This window comes from Alternaria metachromatica, assembly GCF_023757995.1.
Source record: "Alternaria metachromatica strain BMP 0045 chromosome Unknown scaffold_3, whole genome shotgun sequence".
NCBI lineage: Eukaryota > Fungi > Ascomycota > Dothideomycetes > Pleosporales > Pleosporaceae > Alternaria > Alternaria metachromatica.
In genome coordinates, this window is record NW_026055494.1 from 567,590 (window position 1) to 590,076 (window position 22,487).

A 22,487-nucleotide genomic window follows, 5' to 3' on the forward strand; every position below is an offset into this window, starting at 1 on the left:
GCCTCGTCTCTCGAACTACGTGAAGCTAATAGTTAAAAGTCGCAGAAGCGCCATGTTATTGTCAGAGGGCAATCCTCAAGATATGTCTGAAGTCCGCGGCGAAGCGAAGTGTCCACAAACGGCTAGCGCCAGCTGACCCGTTCAGTAATCCCGAGGTCGCGACAGTCACGGGCGAACGACCATCATTGCACCAACGACAAGTTCTGCCCCAGGCTTACGCGTATCGACGTTTTGGAAAGAGCGCAGGTCAACAGATGGTACTGGGCGACTGCTCGCATCGCATTGTGATCTCTGAGATCGTTGCCAAGGGAAGTGCTCTTCCGAGTTTCGGCTGAGTTTGAGTACCGTTTCATCTCACTCCAACCGCTCTGCATCACGGTGCTTATACGGAACTACAGTGTCTTAACGAGTCTACTCACCAAAGGAGAAGGATGAATGTGAGAGCAGGTTGAATGCTTTCTTGGACGATACCGAAGTCTGCTCACGTGGACTAGCACGGAAGGCAATTCTACATAATCGAAACCAAGCCGACACTACATATTCCATTGCATCATCGTCATACCCCATAAGGATCTGGGTACAGAAGCCGCGCGTCTCCCGTTCTTTGGGAAAGCATCGACATCTCTCCGACATTTTTGACACACTTCAACACACCTCATCCCCGGCCGTGCCCTTCCCGCAGAACCAGACCGCTCCACTCCCCGCCGTTGCTATGGAGCAGATCGTACTCCTTTCGCTAATACAGTACCAAGAAACAGGCAGGAAAGTCTAGACTCCGGTTTCAGCCTTCTCAGCGCGAGGCACAAAGTAAGGTACCAGGATGACTTTGTGATTGACAACGGCGCCTGATGACGACGACGGCGGTGTGCCTGTATGTCAGATGCGCCGTGGCTGGCAGGCTATAAGTTGCAAGTATCCTCAGGCTAGTAGACGCTTTCCTTACTTCAAGCTCACCATCAAGTCAACTTCTTCAAGTCAATCTTCTTGTTTTCCAACCTTTCTATACATTCACTCTTTGTCGCCGGGCGACTTTACCACGTTTACAACTACCTTCTACACTTCTTCTACGTCTACTCTCCGAGTTCAATAATCACCTAAACACTATTTCAAAATGAAGTTCTCCGCTGTCATCGCTGCCATCGTCTCCATGGCCGCTTTCGCCATGGCTGCACCTGTCGCCAACGAGGGTATGTTCTCTTCCCATACACAGACCGATGTTTAAAAGCGATGACTAACAAGAAATAGCAGTTGCCGTCCGTCAGAACCATGGCATGTGTGTCAAGGGCACCACCGCTGGTGTTGAGCAGATCGAGGGCTGCTAGAGAGTTATACCCATGAGAGGATGTAGAAGACGGAGGAGCAAGATTACCACGAGTTGTGACTGGGGGAGAAGGAATTGGAGGACACAATGGTCATCGCAGAACGGCGGTGCCGACACGATATAGAAGCGTCCGTTCTGGTTGCGTTCAAGTAATACAAGACAATTGACAAAGCATTACGGTGTGATGGGCTTGAATCACTCTCCACGTTCCATGTTTTGTTTTTCACTCATTATAGTCTACGGTGCTCGCCCTTGTTCCTTTTGGTATTACGGATTTTCTATCCACCATGTGGCAATGATACTCATAGAACTGATCTAGAACCATTAGTTCCTCGAAAGCCTTGCATTGACCTAACTGGGAAAAATGCTTACCAGTGGGGATTCATCTAGACTGCAGAACTAAACCTTTTAGATCCGCACTCGCGCTCACATTTGGAGTGCAGATACGATACTAGATGCAGGCGACGTTTCTGCCTGAGCAGCGTTGACAGTAAACGCCACAACAGCAAAGGAACTCGAACATTACCCCTCACTCCAAAAGTACAGACTGCGAAGAAGAAAAAAATGCGTAATTAGGTAAGTCCAACATAACCACATCGCTACATAGGTATATAAACGCTTGAACGCTTCCAAGAAAAAAAAATGCAGGATGAAAATGCCAGCAACATGCTCGTCAGGCACTATGCAACACCATTACTCCCTTTCAAGGGTATGCACTCTCGCTCTGCTGCTTCTTCTCCTTTTCCTTCTCCGCATTCTTGCCCGGTCTGAAAGCATCCAGACTGATTCTCCTTCTTTCCCTTTCCCTGCCTTCGTCTGCACCACTAGACTCGGCCTCGCTTTCCTTTTCCTTTTCCTTCTGCTTCTTCTTTTCCACTTCTTTGATGGCTTCTCCAGTCAATTCTTGCCTGTTCATGCGTTCTACGACGTCCTTCTTCCTCGTCCTCTTGTCGCCCAACCAAATTAATAAGCCGGCTGTAGCATTGCAGGCGATGGAGCAACACAGGATGACAGTCGTGATAGCAAAGGGACGAACTTTGTAGTAGATACCCCATGTGCACGCGCCGAGGGAGATCTGGAGTAGCGAGTGGCAGTCTAGAAGTACGACGATAGCGACAAGGAAGCGGAGAGGGAAGGCGTAATGGGTCTCCGTCTCGTGGGGCTTGTAAAAGGAGTGCGATTTGCAGAATTTGGCTTGGTGGTATTCGAGCTTCTCTTGCTGCTTTGGCGTCAACACGGTGAATTCCCACTGCTTCTCGGGGTCGGCTGGGTCTATAGCGCGTGGTCCAGATACGGGAGCGTGTTCGGCAGGGAGGTCATTATGATCGGTGAGGTCGGGAAGCATGTCCTTCTTACGACGAGACCATGTGAAATGGTGGTAGTGAGCAATGTAGATCATGTGGTATGTGTCGACACAGCGGAAGGGAGCTAGGCCGTCTCCTACAACAGCGAAGAGAGCAACAAGGACACTGTCGATGACGTGGACGACGTAGATCTGCTGTCCACCGACATTAGCCCAGCCGATGAGGAAGAGCACCCAGGCCAAGCCGAATGCGGTGATGAGGAAGGCGTAGAGGGTGACTAGGAAGCCAAGTGCTGTGGACTGTCAGTAACAGTTGATGATATATAGCGGTACAGATACTTACGTCTCCTGACATACATGCCGAATCCTTTGAGAGAGCGCTTCATCTTGGAGCGTCTTGAGTGGAGCATGTGCCGTACGTGATCGTTCACCTCTTTCTTGTCTTCGACGCTCCACCCAGACAAGTCAGTATCCTCAGGAAGAACAGCGAAGCGCGACTCAGTAAGCTGCGAATCTATCGTCATCATGGTGGCCGTCGTGGTCTCAGTCGCCGAGCGCTGGAATCTGGGAGCCGCCTGGGCCGCCTGAGCTTCTGCCTCCGCCTCCGCCTGAGCAGCACGAGCGGGTTCCAGTATGCGCTCGATCGCTTCCAGACTGTCGGTCTCGCTCTTCCGTCGCTTTAGGTTGTAAGTGGGCCGGCGGTTCAGCCATGGTAGGTTCGGAATGAATAGCGAGTTCTGCATGTTCGTCAAGGATGTAAGCGTCGCGACCTCAGGGTCGATGGTGTCAAGCACATCGACCATGCCTGAGGTGTAGTTGGACGACATGTCGTCTTCCGCTGCAGGAGCATGAGCGCTTGTCGTCGGCGACTTCTCCTCTTCCTTCGTGCCCCAGAAGGGTATTCTAGTCTGTATCGCGCTCTTGACCTTCCGTAGTCGACTTCTGTCCGGCTCTGGATTGTTGAGGGTACTCTGGCTCCCGTTGGCGGAGGAAAATTGTCCCAGCTCTGCCTCCTCGTCCAGCGCAGGCAAGGGCGTGCTCGCTCTTATTATAGAACCCTGTGGTTGCTGTGCGGATTGTCTTAGGGCGTTGGATGAGGGCATACGCCGTATGCCGATACTGGCTTGACGGCCGACTTGCGGTCGTCGTGGGTATTGCTGGGGTTTGGTCGGCGCGGAGCTGCTTCTTGCTCGTTGCGCGGCAAGAGTACTTGACAAAGGTCAGCATCGCACTCTCCTCATTTGCGTGCTTAGAGCATACCTGTACGTGACATGCGACGAGGGATCGGTTGCCCTGGTGGGCTTGGGGACATGTTGGCCAGCATCGATGGATGACTCTAACGAGGTAGGCGGCTCGATGACAGGTTGTTGTGTTGGTTGGTCCGCGGCTGCTCCAAAGTCCTGCGCATTCGTCCCAGGTTCGGCGCTCTGAATTCCTTCCTTAACAGCATGCGTGCTGGAGTTATCGTGGGGTGCCTGAGACTGTTGTGGAGGCAGCTCGCCCGTGCCGGAGCCTGAAGATGTCGCGCCGGCACCTCTGGCGCGCGCGATACGCGTCTTCAACCTCTGTAAATCCATAGCGGCCACGGAATTGAGGATGGGGAACGCAAACCCCAGGGCAATTCCCGATAAACATGTCTTTATGACTTGGAAACGGCCGTGGCCCAATGCAGTCTGGCGGCTGAGGATTGGCTTTTACAAGCCTGGAATTTTGTCTTGGGGGACGTCATATTGCGCCGTAACCACTACCACCCCCTTTCCCCCAAGACGACTCACTCGCATCGCACGCGCGACTAACGCTCGCGGGGACGGTCCACTAACGCCAGTCAGTGTTTGGACTACAGAGGTTAACGAGCGATCGTAAGGATCTCACGAAACGTACAGCATGTAGGGCGAGGCCGTTAGGGAGACATGCTCCAGGGAGCGACCTCGACTCCCCAGATCTGAAACTCCGGTTGGCACCCTTGCAATGATCGTTTTCGCTTACGGAAAACCGGATCCTGGGTGTCACATGCATACTGACGCTATGTCTCGCGAGTCGTGTACGTGTTCTGGCCGTAGCAACTACGAAAAATATATTATTTTCGAGCATTGATATCGTTCTCATACTCAACTGTATTGATCTAAGAGGTTGCGGGATGATGCAGGGTCCTTTTAGTCGCACTGGTAGCTAGCGGCGGCGGGTACCTGACTTAGCGTCTCTTCACGTTCCGCCCAGTACCGCTGGTTTGACGCTTATCGTCTCATCTCAAGTCGATATGGTTGGTATACCGACATTCTGCTCGGGGCCTTGAACACGCCTGCAGCATGATTGTGAAGATCATACACTGTCTGCCAGTCGAGAACTTTGGTTGAGGTGTTGCTTTTTCACATTCCTTCTAACATCTATGACGACATCCGTCCCTCCATGGACCTCAAAGACCGAGAGGGGTCGATCACCACCCTAAGCGCTTATGAATTGTCTTCGAGGTATGTGTCCAAATGATACAACAACGGTCCGTGTTCCTCCTTCAACGCAGCCGTCGCTAGCTCACTCAAGAACCGTTTGGGCAAATCATCGCACTGAAGTAAACCATGGCGTCCGAGACCGCACCAACTATGAACAAGTAGCTCCCTCATTAGATCCCCAGCTACTGTACCTTCGTAGATAATCTTTATACACTCTGGGCCAGGGTTTGTGTGAACAACGTACCCATAAGATTCACGGAAGGAGATCTGCTCATACAGTGCCTGAGTTGCCAGATTACGAGTGTGTAGATCGAGCAGCAATTCAGCTATCACGTATACGTGACATATACGTTCAAGAACGCTCGAGTCATCCTTGAGCGTGATGCGATTCGTATAGACGGCTTCCAAATAGTGCTCAACATCTTCTGATCTCAGCTCAGGGTTTAGATCGTAAAGATTGATAGTCTTCGCGTCAGAGTTGTTCCATCTGCCACTAAGCGCGTTGGCGAAGAACTTGGATCGCGACGTTATGATGGACTGGTGAACAAACAGTTCTGAACGCTGAGACTCAGGCCTAACGAGAACTTTGATGAGAGGCGAGGAAATGAATCTGGGATGCTGTCAGTAGTGGTATAAATCGAATGGCTGTTAGGACTTAGACCCGTCGACACCTAGTCTTAGTACTTTGACGGGTGTGTCTGAAGTTATGGGTGAAGATGTGTCTGAAGATGTGTCTGAAGCTCTCTGTGATTCCGTTGACATGGTGTTCGTAGAAAGGCAGCAAGGTCGTTAAGCTAAGTAGAGAGCTATTTCGTGAGAGAAAGAGGAAGACGAGAACAGTTATCAAAGTTGGAGTTGGATAGCGTTTTCTTTGCGAGATCTAGCTTGACAAACTTTTGGATCCTCTCACTAACCACTCAGTGGTTTGACTACCTGAGGTACGATCTCAACCCAGTAACCCTAATAGCTGTTAGCATACCATTTCTCTCATACATTTCTTTACACTGGTTGGCGTCCACTTACATCCGGATCCTTCACGAAAACGAGCTGTTTGAAAACGTGCTTGTAGCCGTCTGGTACTGTCCCGTGTTTCCCTTCTACAGCCTCCGCAGGCAAACCCATCTGCTCTTCTTTCGCCTCATCCAGCGGCTTGATGACCTCGTAGCCAAAGCTTTTGATCCTTTCCAGTGCTTCAGGGACATCTGGTACTGTGAATCCAATGTGACCGAAGCCGATTCCCGCCGGATTAGAGTAGTCATTGCCAGAAGTATACGACGTAGACGCGTCTGCGGGGATGTGGTACAGCTCTAGTAACCCCTTTGAGGTACCGAGGGTGGACATACCTGTAAACATTTTAGTATTCTGTCGGAGTTATGGAGTAAATGTGTGTACCTACCACTATCTCGTGGTCCTAGGTAGTAAATGGTAAATGGACCAGCATTGAAGATGAAAACAACGTGCATGCCCAGGCAGTCACAGTAGAACTTCAAACTCTTCTCCGGGTCTTTGATACGGGTCATGAGATGATTGAGGCGGTACTCGGCAGTTGATGGCGAGCTTGGCCGTGGAGGAGGAACGATGTGCTTGCCGACCTCGTATGGTCCTCGTGGATAGTTCTCGCTGGAGGACGCCATGATTGTGGTGTTACAGATACCCTCGTTCCGAACCTGCGTTTCTTGAGCAACTTATTCGGCATCTATAACTACTTATATGTCGTTATAGTTTACTAGTCTCAGTAGCCACATGTGGGGCATGTGGGGTAAGTTGGCGGCCTTGAAACCCTAAGAACAGATGCTGGTTGGGTAGTGTGCTTCTTCTTTTAATGTTGCACACTCTGCATGCAGCGTGCCTAAAGAAGATGTAGATTGTCTTCTTGGGAAAAGGGTGGCGCTTCAAGCTACACCCAAAGTACGCGTCACACTAGATAGTGGCGTTGATGAAAAAGAAGAACACACAGATGTGATTGGGAATACTTTCAGCTGAGAATTCTTCTCGATAAGCTCATCATCCCAAAATGATATCTCGGCGACTACCGGGAAAGCACAGGCGAGGGTGTAGCTCGGTTCTTTCGCCTGATTCTACGCTGCGGACAGACATGACCCCTATGCGCTCCGTCATTCCGTCTCTAGTACGTGTAACCAGAACATAGTCTTTGCATATGACTATGCCCTCGAATAGGTGATTGCAGAGCGAGTAATGCAGCTCATCGTCAACATCACTCGTGACATCCAATAGCCATTCATGATCCTCGAAACTGCGCTCGCCATAGCCGGAGATCATTTCAATAGTACCGCGTGCTGCGTACATTGCGTCTTTGTATGTACTGGTTGGACGATCAAAAATGTGCGAATGCCGACGCCGTTTCGTTGGAATGTAGGCGAATCGAAGGTAGAGAAGTTCAGCAACTATGCGCAACTGATAAGTGTAATCGAGCGCAAGATCACTGTCATTCTCGAAAGCCGTCTTCACCAATTCTTCCGTCAGAGGTTCATCTGTTCCATCGAACTTCACTACATGGAGTTCCACTGGTAGTATATTGTCCCAGGTCAACGGGGATGTGCATGGCCACAGAACAGGAGCAATCCAGCCCGCCCAAGACCAGCTAGGAAAGCCTTTTCGCCGGATAATTTTCGTGGATGTTTCCGGATTGACGACCCAGCATAGTTCCCGGCAAAACGCAGCATTGAGCTGATGTTTTACATCATCCAACTGAGCCCCATGAGCCCAAAGATGAGACCACATCCTGGACCTGGATTGGATCTCGGTGCAGGCAGTCATGGTATACGGTATGCCCCAATACTGATAAGACGGGTTGTCTTGCGTAGAGAACGACTGAAAGAGGCCACGCATTGCGTTTAGCACGTCCGATTGATAGCTCAATGCTCGTTTCGTATAGCGCACGATATGCTCGCGGAAAGGATCATCCCAAGTGCTTCGTGTATAGGCACTGCTCCCCCCGCTAAACAAACCTGTTGAACCAGATGACTTCTCCGTGGTGACTGATTCGAAACAGCTCATTGTGTTGCACTCAAAGATAACCTGTTCCTCAGTGAAGATGAGCTGTAGGCGTGAGTAAAACTCCTCTTGATACGTCCTGCACGGTAAGAGTTCATGGTCAGTACTGATGAACACGTATAGACAAGGTAACTCACCAAGCTCTTTGGGACCAAGGTGATTCGCGAATGGGTGTTTTGAAGTCGTCTAGCCCTGCTACCCACGTCGTGCCATTCAAGTGAATGGAAGGAGGCGTAGTCCGACTTCGACCACCAACAACGGGTAGTCCATGATCCGAGTGATCACCAGCTGCAGCAACGATGGTCACTGCTGCCGCAGAATAGATCATAGCCATCATAGATAGCTGGCTTTGTAGTTGATGCGGATCCGACTGCTGGTCAAAACAATACCTTGGCGGTCATGGTCAGCATATGTTCCAGATATTTTTCTGACATGAATCCTACGCACTTGTCGCACCACAGATATCGGTAGCCAAGCTTAAGGGTGACCTTCATTGCATCCTTGATCGTTTCTGGCAGGTTCATCAAGCTCTCCGCAGCAGTGCCACAGCTAAGGACACTGTCGTGTTTGCTGGAAGCTGTCGGTTTACCCCATACGTAGCTAAGTGCAACATACTCCGCACCTGGAGATGCCACGACTATCTTGAATGACCTGCAGTCGATGACTTTGAGTGCAGTTCTTCCTGGAGCCCACAGCTGAGAAGTCTTGCCGTGATGGGAACATGCATCTCCGTGGTAGGTCTTGCAGTGCGTAATCCACTTTCGTAGCAAAGGATAGTCAATGAGGTTCTTCGGTAGTGTACGGAATCGCAGGTTCTCATGTCCGGACTCTGGGAGAATGAAGCGGGATACAGTAGAATCCTCTGATTGGACGTAGTAGTTCCGGAATGAGAGATCGCGAGGTCCTCCAACTGTTGACGGGCCTTGATAGTCGAAAAGCCGAAAACGTGCTGATTTCCTAACGGTAGATGACGAACACTTTCCGTGTAGTATAGCAGCAAAGAACAGACACAGCGGGCACTCGGACCCGTTCCTGACAGCTAGCCTCTCATTGCACACTCCGACTGGGACAGTAAGGCGAGATGCCAAATTCTTGCATTGCATGCAAAAAGGAGGAGCTCTCGACTCCCTTGGAAGGTCGATATCGCGTGCAGAGGCAATGGCGTTCATGATGTTGTTTCGGCAGAGGCGGCGTAATAATCACGACGTCTACAATAGGGAAACGCGCCCTTATTATGTCGAAAGTTCATAGCGATTCTCATGCTATCTGCTGCATGTATGCGTGGCATTGCTGCTTGAAGTGTGGTGGGGTAGGAGGCTCAGTCCCGCGCGTGAACATCGAAGAAGCCCCGAGGCAAGGCCATCAGAACACGCTAGCAGCCGCCCCGCGTACAAGGGTCCAGCGGCAGTCCAAAGTTTCGAGGAGGAACATTTGCGCCGCCTCAACACCACCACGTTACCGTCAACATGGAGTTCCAAAGAGGAGAGCGCGTAAACTTAAACTTCGATACCGGCGCAGTCGAGAAACTGGATCAGGAAGAACAGCATGAGCTCCCCATGCCGTCGTTCCCCACTTTCGTGGGCGACATCCAAGAGCGCGAATCATCACCAGCTAATCCCCCAGTCGCGCCCTCGTTCAAACCGAATGTGAATGGTTTTCCGGCGCACAAGAAACGCGTACCGAGAGTATCGGCCTTTAAACAGCAACGCGCCGCAAAGGAACAACAAGCTACCGCGCCACCGAAAGCACCGGCAACGACGCAGGATGCGCCTAAGCCGCGGAGCGCATTCGGTGTGGACAGGGACGAGGAGAGAAGGGCAATAGATGAGGAGAACAGGCAGACGCTGGCAGCCATGTCAGATGCGGAGATCGAGCAAGAGCGACAAGAGCTCATGTCAAGTCTCAATCCAGCATTGCTGCAGAAGCTGCTCATGCGGTCCAACATTGACCAAGGGAGCAACGAGCAGGACTTTGATACAGAGCCGCCAGCAGCAGCTGCTACAACGACCCCGGCGACTGACGAAGCCAAGCCAGAACCTCAGCCAAAGACTTCAAGCACGAAGAAAGTCTCCTTCGCAGCACCAGAACCCGAAAACGAAGCGCCGTCACAGCCCGCCTCGACCTCAATACCCACCGCGCAACCCCCGTCAGACGACAACACCACAACGACAGCCATGCCCGATACGAACGACTCAATACACTTCCCACAACCCCCACAACCACCCGACCTCGACCCAAACGACCCCTCATTCCTGAAGAATCTACACGAGAAATACTTCCCTACGCTACCCTACGACCCCTCCTCACTATCATGGATGTCGCCCATCGACCCATCCGACACAAAATCGCCCTACCACCCCTCGCAAACCGCCTTGAACCCCGCCGAACTGCGCTTCGACTTCTCGGGCAACTTGCTAGCACCCAGCGTCGCACGATCTATACCTACCGACCTGGGCCTCCACCATCATGCCGAGGCTCCCGAGGCAGCAGGCTACACGATCCCTGAACTCGCAGTTACGGCGCGGAGTAAAGTCGCGAGTCAACGGTGCATCGCATACCAAACCCTGGGTCGTATCCTATACAGATTAGGGAGAGGAGAATTCGGGGTTGAGAGCACGGAGCAAACGACTGATGGGCCGGCTAAGGTAGCCAAGAACCCAGAGGTGGAGGAAGACGAGGATGGAGAGGAGTGGGTGGAAGAGGATGTTGGCAGTGCCATTGCAGGCGGACTTTGGCAGTGCGTTGAAGAAGGGCGGGTGATTGAGACGTTGACGGAAGAGGCGAATAAGGAGAGGGGTCATCTGACTGCACGCACGTTTGCTCAGGAGGCGCTGTGGAATTGGCGTAGGGGCGGTGGGAGGAAGAGGCAGGCTGTGTGAGCTTCTCAATTCAAGTAAGACGACGGATGTATCACATAGATGTATGATATCACGAGAATTCCCCATATGAGTTCGAACTCATCGTTATGCATTACCCGTATTCTATTCATGCCCCATTACCGATACCAAGATGCTTGCCAGCACGACTCCTCGGTATCACAGCATACGCTCAACGTAGCTCAAGTCGGCTCGCACATCGCGGGCCCACATCCGGTTCATCGGTCTGTCCAAAGCCTTCATAGTTTTTGCCCCTCTTGGGCGGAGACTCCAATCGAACCCCCTTTCTCTTTGCCGGAGGAGTAATGCTAATAGAAGAGTCTAATCAGCAACCGGTAACTTGGAAAGAGGAAGATAGGAGCAGGGGCTCAGAATAGAAGAGAGCTTACTCCTTCTCCACTCCGTCGATGACAGGCACATCCTTCAAGTCTACCGGCTCCAACGCGGGCATCTCATCGTTAGAATCGTCGTCGAAAGTAACATCCTTCATCTCAATATCCTTCTGGGTATCCTCCTCGGTCTTCTCAGGCTGGCGGCACACGGCCTCGGTATAGTCGTCCACAAGATCGGCTCTTATGTACACGACACCTGTGCTGACCTTCGGGCGGTGTGCTTCCTCCTTGTCGAGCACTACGCTCTCCTGCTCAACTTGATCTACATTCTCGTCGTTGTAGACTCTCCACTCATCCTTGTGGAAGTCGTAGATGTAAATCCAGTAATGACCACTTCTGACGTCACCGCGGTGGGTAAAGACAGCATGGAGACGGTAGGGCACGGAGTTGCAGTCCTCGAAGACTGTGTCGATTTTGGATTCCAGCAATGTTATCTGGTCGTCGATGCCTGACAGATCGGCAGCGAGGTCGGCGGCACGGGTGTGGAGCGTATCAGAGAGTTCTGGAGGTGGAGTCGGGAGGAAGTCCTGTGACGAACTCGGTTGTTCATGCTCTGACTTCTCTGTGGCCAGACTGTTGACAAAGTCGCTCGTTGCCTCTAGACATTCAGGGAGGTTCAAGCCCTCAATGCCTGTTGTCTGTAGCTTTGTCCTCTTAGCATCTAGCTCTCGCAACTCTTTCTGTTTTGCCCATTGCGCTTTGCGAAGCTCTAGCAGCTGCGCTTCGCTTAGTGTCGGTGTTCTCGCCAAGTAACGATCCATATACATCGTTTTCTCCAGGCCGATGTGCGAGTGGTCGTATACAGGCTTGCCCTCCTTGAACTGTAGCCGCTTCACGTTTATGATCTGGATGGGCGCAGCCTTTTCAACGTAATCGTATCGCATACCGCCACCATCCGCTATCTCACCCAAACCGAAGTCTTCGTCCAGGGTGGCATAGAGTGAGCGGTCTCGTTGTCCAGTGGCGACAAGAAAATGGTCTCGAAGCTCTTGAACCTTCTGCACGCCGTCTGACTTTTCCATTACTGTGGTGACGTCGCCGAAGAACAGGTTCTTGATGGCGTCTCCTTGCTCACCTTCGCGCAGAATGCTGTCACCTGTTATGGCACAGGAAATGAGATCAAATATGTTCGACATGACTTCTGCTGCATCCTGTTGTCGAGCGCTCTCCTCAATCCTACCAATTCTCGAAATCGATTGGACAGCAGGCTTGATGGCCGGTTTAGGGTCTGCCCGTGGTGGGATTGGCGGAGGCCGTGTTGGTGGGGCAGGCACATCGCCCTCGCTCTTGCCTGCTGCAACGTCGTCGTTCATGACAGAATCAGCAGGTGTAATCGGCGCCGCATCAGCATTCTCCATGACCGAGTCTGTAGGATTTGTGTTGTCGCCAGTCACGGCTGAGCCGGCTGGAGCTTCTGCAGGAGCGGACTGCATCACAGCAGGTGGAAGCATCGGTCCACTAACCGCAGCTCCATCAATCGTGCCCAAGCCTGCGCCGTCGGTAGTGTTTACTGGTGGTGACTCCACTGGATCCGCGGGATTGTCTGATTTGCATAGTGCGAGTGAAGCGAGGTCTATGGCAGGCTGTACCGTGTCTGTGGATGCGGTGATCATGCGCTCAAACAAAGTCCGCAACTCCCGGACGACTACGCGAGGTTAGCATCGATCTGAAGTAACGAAAGACATACTGACACTTCTGTGCCGTCAAAACCCTTTCGGCTGTGACCCACATGCGCCCAACTTTCTTGTTTTTCAAGCTTTCTGGAGAGAGATCTTGTAGGTATTTCTCGCAATTAAGAATGAGATCTCTCAAGGGCTTGATGGTGAACAGGAATTGGAGAACGCTGTTGAGATAGCAGGTATTACCGATATTGCGGAGCCCAACCGGCCATGAATCGAGGGGGTATTTGTTCCTCCTGGCTGGGGAGGGGTTGACGTGGTTGTCGCCAAACCTCTGTGACTGGTCGTTCTCGATAAGTTTATATGCTGTCTCCATGCGCGCTCGTTCGCTGGAGCCAATATCGTAGGTGCTGACTAGAGAGCCCAAAACTGCAAGTTCGAGCTTGACGGTCCTGTCTGGTTGCTGGAAAAGGGCGTAGGCTTCACCGAGGTCCATTTCAGGCTCGCTCATTGCCCCGAACTTGGCGAACTGTCGCAGTCGTTCGCTGTTGCGCGCATCTGCTATGATATCCAGGGCTTTCCTTGCGGTTTCTATGCTTGCGGGGCTGTCCTGAGTCTATTTGAGTGTTAGCAATCGTCAGAACAACAAACAAGTCATGTCGGGACCCGACGTGCACGGTACCTTTAGCGAATACATGGTCGGGATGAAATCGTCGGCTACACCAAGCTCAAGATCGAAGAACGCCATGGCCTGCTCGTACGTCTCGATAGATCCAGAAGCCTCTGACCGTATCCTGTCGCTGTCACGCACGTCTCCGAGAACTCGCAGTTGCTTTCGTGCCTCCTCAGCCTGTATAACGCTGACATCGGCTAGCCGCGACCGGAAACATCCTATGATATGATCGTCGCCTATCACGTTTGCGTGGGTTGGATCGATCCCAAAGTACTGGTAGGCACGCTCGGTATCGCGTTTGCTAGTGAGACCCTGTGAGGCCAACAAAGCAACCTGCATCTGAAGCATCTCACTTTGGCGGCCGGCAGCGAGATCCTGCAAGCATTCGAAGTAGTAAGCCTTGTTCTCGATATCGACAGCGCCTTGTCGAGAGAAGGCGAACAGGATTAAAGCGTCGTCGAAGTCACCGACGGCGCCTAGACTAGCGTAGTAACTACATGTCGTCAGTAAACAGGAACACCGGTGAAGGTGAAAGCGGGGCACATACGGATGATCTTCTTCGTGGTTTGTACTGCGTGTCTCCCGTCCCTTCGCCTTAGCGTCTGTGCAGCTTGTCAGTGTCCACATTGTGTAACAAGCGGGGCGTATATGGACATACAATCCGCGCATGCTAACGCTCTCTCCATATCGACTCGGGACGGTGTGGGATACATGGGCTGGTGTCTGCAGCCCACTCGTTCATTCTCCGGCATGCTAAGTATTAATGTATTCAGCTCGTAGCGAGCGTCCTCGATCTTGTTGCGCAGCGTCGATTCGAGAGGAGATGCCGCTTCGTCGGGCCTAGGGAGATACCAGACTTCTACGATGGCATCCTCTTCCTCTTCCTGGCGGTTCTCGAAGCCCAGGCGCCGTAATATCGAGTCGCAGTCCCTACCGAAGGTCTTGAGAAACTTCTTGTTCAACAAGGGGATGCGCGCCTTGCCCTTCGCGGGCTTCAACGAATCCTGTAGGTATGTATTCAGGTAATCAGGAGCATCGACCTTCCGCGCCATGTTTGCGTCTGCCCGGTCGCCGGCGATCTGTTTCGCTGCTTCCCATCGTCTCCTGAGCTGTGCCTGGTCGGTCAAAGTGACAATGTCCTGCTCCGAGAAGCATGGCGGCTTCATGCTAATCCGTACCCTGACTGAGCACTCGGGCGCAGTGCAGCGGAAAGTGTAGGTGCGCGGGCGCAGCTGAGCCTCGATTCCACCGGTGCCACTCGAGCTGTCTTCTCCTTCGTAGAGGAAGTGGTGCAAGGCATAGTCCTCATTTCCCTTCCCACACGACTTGATCTTGGTGGCATCGGTGCGGTGGTCGACACGCACATCGACATGCCAGCGACACTTGTTGCAGTATGAGGCGACCTTGTATGTGGTATTCGGGGTTGCGTCTTCGCCTGCAACCGGCAACTGCGACTGCTCAGGCTTGGTGAAGAAGATGTGGCGGCAGTTCCTGAAGGGTACGGCGGCGACTGCTGGGGCTTTGCTGTCGTGTTGCGGCGGGGCACTCGTCAACAAGTTCCGGCCGGCCCGTTCTTCGTGTCGCGGATCGTATGTGAAGAGGTCCTGGAGTAGCCGCGGCGCCGTCTTGCCTGTGAGTCGTGGTTAGCACACGCTGGTGGGACGAGGGTGGACAAAGTACCGGGCGCCATAGCTGCTGTGTTCGGTGGGGAGCAATAGTGTGGCGTATACTATGGATGACAGAATGGAGTGTTTACTGGCAGCACAACATGCACGGCGAGATGGGTGGAGAAGGGCGAAGACGGGAGTAGTCGCTACTGTGTGATTGAAGCGTTTACAGACAGAGCATCGTGGGCGGCGACCGCCTAGTAGAAGCACTACAGTGCTAGATTCAGGAAGAACAAGACAGCTAGCCCACGTGAATAGCCCTGACGCATGCAACTACGCACATGAAAACACAAGACCGCAACGGTACAAGCGGCGAGGCACACGGGCTCGCGGCATTCACTGCGACAGCTCGACGACGCGGCGCGCGATGATGCAGCCAGTGCCCGCCCGCCGCCGCTTGAGCCCTGAGCGCCAAGACGCTTATGGTCTGGCGCATCTTCCCGCTGCCGACTTCAACAACGTCCATAGAGCTCCCAAGACGACACCCACGCCCAATTCGCCCGCCATGGCCGACCAATACGTCACCTACCACCCGCGGGACGCTCTCTCCAACACTGCGAACACGACGCTGCAGACCACGGCCGCCGGCGCCATCATCGCCGGTGTTCAGAACACTCTCCGGAAGCAGAATGTCGGAGCCATGGGCATCCTTACCCGGTCGGGAGGCATAATCGCGCTATACGGTCCGTACCAGGTCAATTGCAGGAAAATGCATCGGAACGAAGCTAATTGACGTGTAGCCGGTGTGGGAGCCGCCTACCAATTCACACTGGACGCGACCAGCAACCTGCGACAAAAGGATGACTGCTACAGCGAGGCGGTTGCCGGTTTCGTGGCTGGATGCGGTGTCGGTGTTGCCAGTACGCATGCTCAGGACCGATACATACGTCGGTACTAACAGTTCATAGGGCGAAGCCTTCCATTCATGCTCGGTGCCGGAGTATGCTTCTCCACGGTCCTCACTGCCTACCGTTACACTGCTGGAATGCGCGGTATTGGAGACATTCGCGACCAGGTCGATGACGATGGCGAGGTTGAGCGCAGGGAAGAGCTGAAGAAGGTGCGCAGGCGGCCAATGTCCGAGACTCTGCAGCAATTGGGCGAGGGACGAGGTATGTCCAATAAGGGCCAACACACTCCTGCTGAAGCTGACTTTACCAGGAATTTACGGACCCGGATACGAAGAGAGGAGGCGGCAACGACTGTTGGAGAAGTACGGCGTCGACGTCAAGGCAGCGCAAGAAGCCGCTTAGAAGCATTACACATTTCCTTGGAGTCACAACGCAAACACCACACAAACCTGGGCCACATCTGGCTCGTGTATATACCTCAAACAATCGAAGACTTTATCAAGACTCTTCTTCGCCCCCAAGATCAATGCATGGCGTCAGCCCTCTCATCTTAGTCTGCTTCAACGACATCGAATATTCGTCTCTACTATCAGATGACGGAATTCTATAGTGCCGAGCTAAGGCAAGGACTCTACTGCAGTTGCGCGCAAGGATAAAACCCATCTCATCGCTTCTGCTGCAGGCCGACTAATATTGTGCATTAGACAAGGGTTCTGCCCGATGTGTGGAGAGCTTATAGTGATGCTTGGATTCCTCCAGTTCAAGTAATGTATTTCGGATAATCGCCATGCCTCAAAGATCCATACATCTGACAATGCACGAGACGCTATTGGTGAAATGCGGGGTAGCGCGCATCCCACCAGTTCGATGATGTCGCACCTTTCGACCCTCAATCTGGTTCTACTAGTAATTGGAATCGGTGACACAAAAACCTCTGCATTGTCGACCTGTTGCATTGCCAGACTGTCACCTAAGCTCGTAGTTTCTGTACTTCATTGGTCTTCACCATGTTGCGGTTTTTCGCGCGCACCATGCGCGTCTCTTTCAACCCCACTAACCAACCCACCGACGCGTGAACATCTCACCGAAGAACTTCGAGGCTCAACGCATGCCAAAGACAGGAATACGGCTGGCGAATATCAAACCTCAGTCCTCAACTACCTTGACGTCGCGACAACACCCGACGCGCAATGGCCGAGTCCAACCTCAAAGAGACCTTCTACCGCCAGTTCAACCAAGATGTCGCAAGTCCGTCTCCCACATATCCACCACAGCATGCGCCTTGACTAACACACTCAGCACTTCGCGCGCAAATCGAAAACCTCTCTTCCGTATCCACATCCGGCGGCGAGCGCAGTGAAGCAATAGACAACTGCCTGGCCGGCATAAACCGAGTAGCCCTCGATGTCCAGGACGCCTCGAGCTATCTTCCGGCGTATGATCAACGGACGTACAGCGAGGTGTGTCATATACCGAAAACAGCGAAGCCATGAGATGAGCTGGAGGCTGACAAGAAAGTGTATAGACGATCAAGCGTTTGAGCGAGAAGCTGTCAGAAGTGAGGAACAGCTTCGATCCACCCAAGAAATTCAGTTTCAAGAACAGAAGAAAGGATATCGCGAAACCAGACGCTGCACCGGATACATCGAGCGCGAAACCGTCCTCCGCATCGGAACAAACACCACCATCACAGCAACAACAGCAGCACGACACAACGCAACACGACTCTTCTCCGTCAGCGCTCTCCTGGAAATCCCACGCCCGTATAACCCTCCCTTCATCTCCCCACGAAACAAGTTCACCGACAGTGTCCCACCTCACCCACTGCATCGTCGATCTCAGCGCCCCAACGAAAGCAAACGCGCCCTTCGCTGCCCTCTACCTCCGCTCCATAAGCTCGTCGCTCATAATAACCGGCCAAGTCGCAGGCGCAATACACATCACCGATGTCTCCAACAGCATCATAGTGACGGCGTGTCGGCAGTTTCGCATGCATGGGAGCAAGAACGTGGATGTATATCTACATAGTACGAGTCGGCCGATCTTTGAGGACTGTGAGGGCCTGAGGTTTGCGCCGTTGCCTAGTGTATATGTTAGTCTTCTCCTGGTACTTGCAGTCTTTGCTGTGTAAACTTCGCTAACGACCGTATAGACGACACCGGAGATCGAACAATCGCCAAATCAGTGGGATCAAATCGACGACTTCAAGTGGTTGAAGGCCGGGCCAAGTCCGCACTTCAGTCTGCTACCTGAAGCCGGGCGCATATCTGAAGACGCGTGGAATGAGAGCATACCCGGGGACGAGAATGAGAGCCCGGATGATACCCTGAAGGCCTTCGGTGTACGGTGACGGAAACCGACCATCAACATAGCCATGTAACAGGTCTCTCAACCTTGGCGTACACTCTAGCCACTGCGGCTTTCTGGCTTGTTTCAATCATGACAAATTCTGAGAAGACATCACAGTGCAACGAAGATCTTTGTTAATGGCCGAAGTAAAAAGTGTTGTATATTACATGCATGCTGATCTGTTGCGGCCGTGTAACTGGTAGTACATGTGAGGAAAACCCTGTCTGGCTTAAAGAACACTCCCTAAAAAGATCATACCACTTCCCTTGACCTCGTCAGGCCCACATTGTAGGTATGTGGACAGAGTTGGAACGCTCCATGCTAAACGCTATACGCGATGCAAGAATGTCTCACCATGTCGACCTCCTTCAACAACAGCGCATCTCCTTCACGACAGAAAGAGACCGATGAGAGAGCCACGCTTTGGCTTATGCAAAGTGAGCGAAGACGAGAGCAACGACAATAGCCGCGAGGGAACTCTTTCCGGCACCGACGACATGGCCGGTGTTGATGGGCACTTCGATGTAGCTGGGGTAGGGGGCAACAATCGTGCCGTTGATGCCGCCAGATGGGTAGGGATAACTGCAAAGACCGGTCAGTGAATATAGAAAGTATCAAGAATCATTAAGACGTACCCAGATCCAGAGGGACCACCAGAGACACCTGAAGGGACGCTGGTCGGGATAGCTTGCGTATTGGTGTTGGTGTTGGTGTCATTGCCAGGCACGTCTGAAGGCCCTGCCGTGATGTACGAAATGAGAGTCTGTGTCTGATAGCTCGTAATCCTAATAGTGCTATCGATGACCGTGGATACAGGACCTGTTGTGGGCGAGGGGCTTGGGTAACCAGGAGTAGTAGACAATGACGCTGAGTTCGTGCCAGAGGCGGTACCCGAGGATCCTGTGGCGGTAGAAGATGTAGAATCTCCGCCTGTGTATGTCGGAGCAGCTTCGATAGAGCTTCCAGGTGGGGCAAAGTAGTTGCTCGATGAAGGTCCGGCTGAAGGGCTTCCAGAGGGTATAGCAGAGCTGGCACTTGGGTAAGAAGCTGTAAGAGAAGTAGGTACAGCATCCGTGTTGGACTTTGTCAGTGCAGTTGAACTACCTGATGGCACGAGGTATCCACTGGAAGACGGTCCAGCAGGGCGAGATGGGGCAGCCGAGTAGCTCGATGACACTGTTGGTCCACTTGGGTATGGACTTGCGGGCGATGAGACTGTGATGGAAGTCGGTACGGCATCTGTGATAGAGCTTGCTAACCCAGCTGAGCTAGCTGGCGGCACGACATAGCCACTCGACATTGAGCCGGTGGAGGCGGCTCCCGGAGACGTGGGCACATAATCCGTATTGCTGCTCGGTGGCACGGATGAGCCGGACGGTACGTAGCCTGGTGTTGAAGGAGTGGCTGGGTTACCAGAGCTTGGCCCTGACGAGGGGGTACCTATGGACGTAGGAACTGCATCCGTGTTGCTGACAGGTGGAGCTGCTGAGCTAGCTGGGAAAGTAGAGCCTGTGTATGACATGCTGGAGACCGCTGAGCTACCAGGGTTCACGGGACCTGGGTTAGTGGGTGATGAGACCAGGGAGCTGCCCGGAGGTGCGACATATCCATTTGAAGAGCCAATGGAACTAGGCCCAGCTGATGAAGCGGGATATGAATTGCTAATGGCGTTGGTGTTGGTAGATGAAGGAACCACGACGACACTGCTTGCTCCGGTTGAAGGCAATACATCTGTGACGATCGTGACTCCAGTGCTTGGAGATCCTGATGGGAGCACCACACTCACGCTAGGAGGCGTAGCATATGCGCTGGATGGGGAAATACCTGTTGGCAGAGCACTCGTCTGGGGAGCAGAGCCACTGGGATATTCAGAGCCACCTGGGAAGATTTGAGACCCTGAGATGAGGCTGACAGAGATGCCCGCGGAACTGGTGGGGTAGGCGGAGCTAGCAACTGATGAAGGAGCAGCCGTAGTTGGAGGTGGCCCATACCCAGGAGGCGTCGAAGAAAGTAGACAGATCGTGGTTGTTGCAGTGACATAGACAACAGATGTCTCAGCAGTGGTGGTATAGGGAGGGCAGCTCGCAATGTCGGTGCAGATCTCCTGGATCAGGTGGGTTGACGTAACCATAATGACCGTGGAGTGGGTATCGGTGAGGGCACGCTCGACACCTGTTGACGTGTCAGAGTTGTTTGAACAGCCAGATAGCGATTGAGGTAACAATGATACTGAAGGAAATGCGTGAAGTTAACTTACGAGGAGCTGCAAGAGGCTGGACTGCAAGAGCAGTACCCCCGAAGAGGGCGGCAAGCTGAGTGACCTTCATGTCAAGCGTCGAGCTGGCGGCTGTGGTGAGATGAGATTGAAGAGTGCACCAGATGGGCAGAGGTGAGCAAGATGACCAAAGGAGCAGGCCAGTTGCTGACGGAGGGGCGAAAAGGAGTGTGGTAAACGAGTGTAGGAAGCTGGGTGCAGAAGAGAGATGATAAACACTGGGCGATGGGCTTTATCGGGGAGGCACGAGTGCCAAGGGATGGGTGACCGCCGTGAGAAGCTTCGGGGGTGAGATTGGGAAGGTGCTCCCAGGTCATGACAAATTGATGGTCGCATTGCATTAGTACTCTAGTATTAGGGTAATGTTGTCCATATTCGTTCTAATTTTAATTAAATTCGACAATTCGTTCCTTTAGTTCCTTGCAGCAATACATAACACAAGATTGCGCCTAGTAAAGCCCTTCTTATTATTATTATTCGCTGCCGCCGCTGTCTTTAATCTTACACGCGCTTAACTATTAAGACTAGAGTAATCTTACTTAACACTCTCAATATCTAAGCAAGGTTCTTGTTGCTAAACAGCACGTCTATAAACGCCTTTTCGCCCGCCCGCATCTTAATATTAAACCTAATCCTTTCCCGCATTCTTACAATCGCATTAATTTATTAACTAATATACAGCCTCGCTAGTACAATATTACTATTATTAATCTTAATCGCGTTCTAGAGTCTTGTAAGAGCCACTATTAGAAGACAAAGAGCTCTTAGGCGGTTAACCTTAGCCTAGAACGTCTTACTATTAGTAAATATAACAGTGTTAATTACGCCTGCTAGCGTGACTTCTGCTGCTAAATTACTGTCTAGCCTAACTATATAGAGAAGGCTTAGCTTATAGAGCTCTTTGTTAATAAAGTTAGCTAGGTAATTAACGCCGTCTATCGACACGGTCTTAGAACCACTAGAAGCGTTAGTAAAGAGGAAGATCTAGTAGACATCGTTAAATGTAGTTATTTTAAAGCTTTAGAGTTAGTAAGAGCAGCGAGACAAGAGAAAGTACTAACCTAGAGTTCTAGGCAATAGAGTGTAAGAGAAAGAAGCAGAGATTAGAACAGCATTTTAACTTAAGGTGCGTCTATAGATTCCTCTCTCGCTACTACAACTAAATTCTATAGCTTTAGCTATATCTTTAGGCCTAAAAGAGCTTATAGAGTTTTGTAGTTCTTATTGTAGAAGTGTCTTCTAACAATTTGTTAAAATTTTTTTTATTTGTAGCTCGTCTCTAGGCCTTTTAGCCTAAGACTATTAGTTAAGCTTCTCGTAACCCGCAGGTAGGCGGAGGGCCTGTTTTTTCGTGAATTTACTCGTGGGAGAAAGCGTTAAAAGCTGGAATTATTCGTGTATTGCAAAAAATTCAAAATTCATGACAAATTGATTCGGACAGCAAGGGCAACAACACCGGAAGCCACCGAAGCGGATGAGACTACAGCTACGTCATGACAGGTCTATCGCAACCCGTACTACAAGCGCGATTGCGGATAGGGAAGCTGCACTGTTGCATATGAGCGGACCTTCACCCCGATGATGGGTAGGACTGTTGCCAAACGACCAAGTGCTGTTCAAACTCATATGCAAAGACCAGAAGGATCAGATGGAAGATGTAATTAGAAGAATGAGATTCTACATACATGCGGGTATACTG

General features: G+C 52.0%; 8 protein-coding genes across 8 annotated transcripts; 4 read left to right on the forward strand and 4 right to left on the reverse strand.

Annotated features, from left to right (window-relative positions):
• Nucleotides 1–1,111: 1,111 nt before the first annotated feature.
• J4E83_001849 (uncharacterized protein) lies at nt 1,112–1,322 on the forward strand (the record flags this gene model as incomplete). Its single annotated transcript, XM_049328802.1, has 2 exons — nt 1,112–1,187; nt 1,246–1,322. The coding sequence occupies 2 exons, from the start codon at nt 1,112–1,114 to the stop codon at nt 1,320–1,322; spliced, it is 153 nt and encodes a 50-aa protein (XP_049191774.1).
• A 702-nt stretch (nt 1,323–2,024) lies between these two features.
• Nucleotides 2,025–4,201, reverse strand: J4E83_001850 (uncharacterized protein; the record flags this gene model as incomplete). The annotated part of the gene is made up of 3 exons (XM_049328803.1): nt 2,025–2,917; nt 2,968–3,833; nt 3,885–4,201. The coding sequence occupies 3 exons, from the start codon at nt 4,199–4,201 to the stop codon at nt 2,025–2,027; spliced, it is 2,076 nt and encodes a 691-aa protein (XP_049191775.1).
• An 873-nt stretch (nt 4,202–5,074) lies between these two features.
• J4E83_001851 (uncharacterized protein) lies at nt 5,075–6,705 on the reverse strand (the record flags this gene model as incomplete). The annotated part of the gene is made up of 3 exons (XM_049328804.1): nt 5,075–5,681; nt 6,075–6,414; nt 6,468–6,705. The coding sequence occupies 3 exons, from the start codon at nt 6,703–6,705 to the stop codon at nt 5,075–5,077; spliced, it is 1,185 nt and encodes a 394-aa protein (XP_049191776.1).
• Nucleotides 6,706–9,552: 2,847 nt separating this feature from the next.
• Nucleotides 9,553–10,965, forward strand: J4E83_001852 (uncharacterized protein; the record flags this gene model as incomplete). The annotated part of the gene is made up of 1 exon (XM_049328805.1): nt 9,553–10,965. The coding sequence occupies one exon, from the start codon at nt 9,553–9,555 to the stop codon at nt 10,963–10,965; it is 1,413 nt and encodes a 470-aa protein (XP_049191777.1).
• A 382-nt stretch (nt 10,966–11,347) lies between these two features.
• J4E83_001853 (uncharacterized protein) lies at nt 11,348–15,336 on the reverse strand (the record flags this gene model as incomplete). Its single annotated transcript, XM_049328806.1, has 6 exons — nt 11,348–12,999; nt 13,046–13,589; nt 13,656–14,139; nt 14,194–14,248; nt 14,305–15,276; nt 15,327–15,336. The coding sequence occupies 6 exons, from the start codon at nt 15,334–15,336 to the stop codon at nt 11,348–11,350; spliced, it is 3,717 nt and encodes a 1,238-aa protein (XP_049191778.1).
• A 482-nt stretch (nt 15,337–15,818) lies between these two features.
• J4E83_001854 (uncharacterized protein) lies at nt 15,819–16,566 on the forward strand (the record flags this gene model as incomplete). Its single annotated transcript, XM_049328807.1, has 4 exons — nt 15,819–15,996; nt 16,054–16,173; nt 16,222–16,425; nt 16,475–16,566. 4 exons carry the CDS (start codon nt 15,819–15,821, stop codon nt 16,564–16,566), a joined length of 594 nt encoding a protein of 197 aa, XP_049191779.1.
• A 788-nt stretch (nt 16,567–17,354) lies between these two features.
• Nucleotides 17,355–18,514, forward strand: J4E83_001855 (uncharacterized protein; the record flags this gene model as incomplete). Its single annotated transcript, XM_049328808.1, has 4 exons — nt 17,355–17,412; nt 17,464–17,624; nt 17,690–18,256; nt 18,317–18,514. The coding sequence occupies 4 exons, from the start codon at nt 17,355–17,357 to the stop codon at nt 18,512–18,514; spliced, it is 984 nt and encodes a 327-aa protein (XP_049191780.1).
• A 427-nt stretch (nt 18,515–18,941) lies between these two features.
• Nucleotides 18,942–19,813, reverse strand: J4E83_001856 (uncharacterized protein; the record flags this gene model as incomplete). The annotated part of the gene is made up of 4 exons (XM_049328809.1): nt 18,942–19,095; nt 19,149–19,520; nt 19,618–19,728; nt 19,773–19,813. The coding sequence occupies 4 exons, from the start codon at nt 19,811–19,813 to the stop codon at nt 18,942–18,944; spliced, it is 678 nt and encodes a 225-aa protein (XP_049191781.1).
• Nucleotides 19,814–22,487: the final 2,674 nt, after the last annotated feature.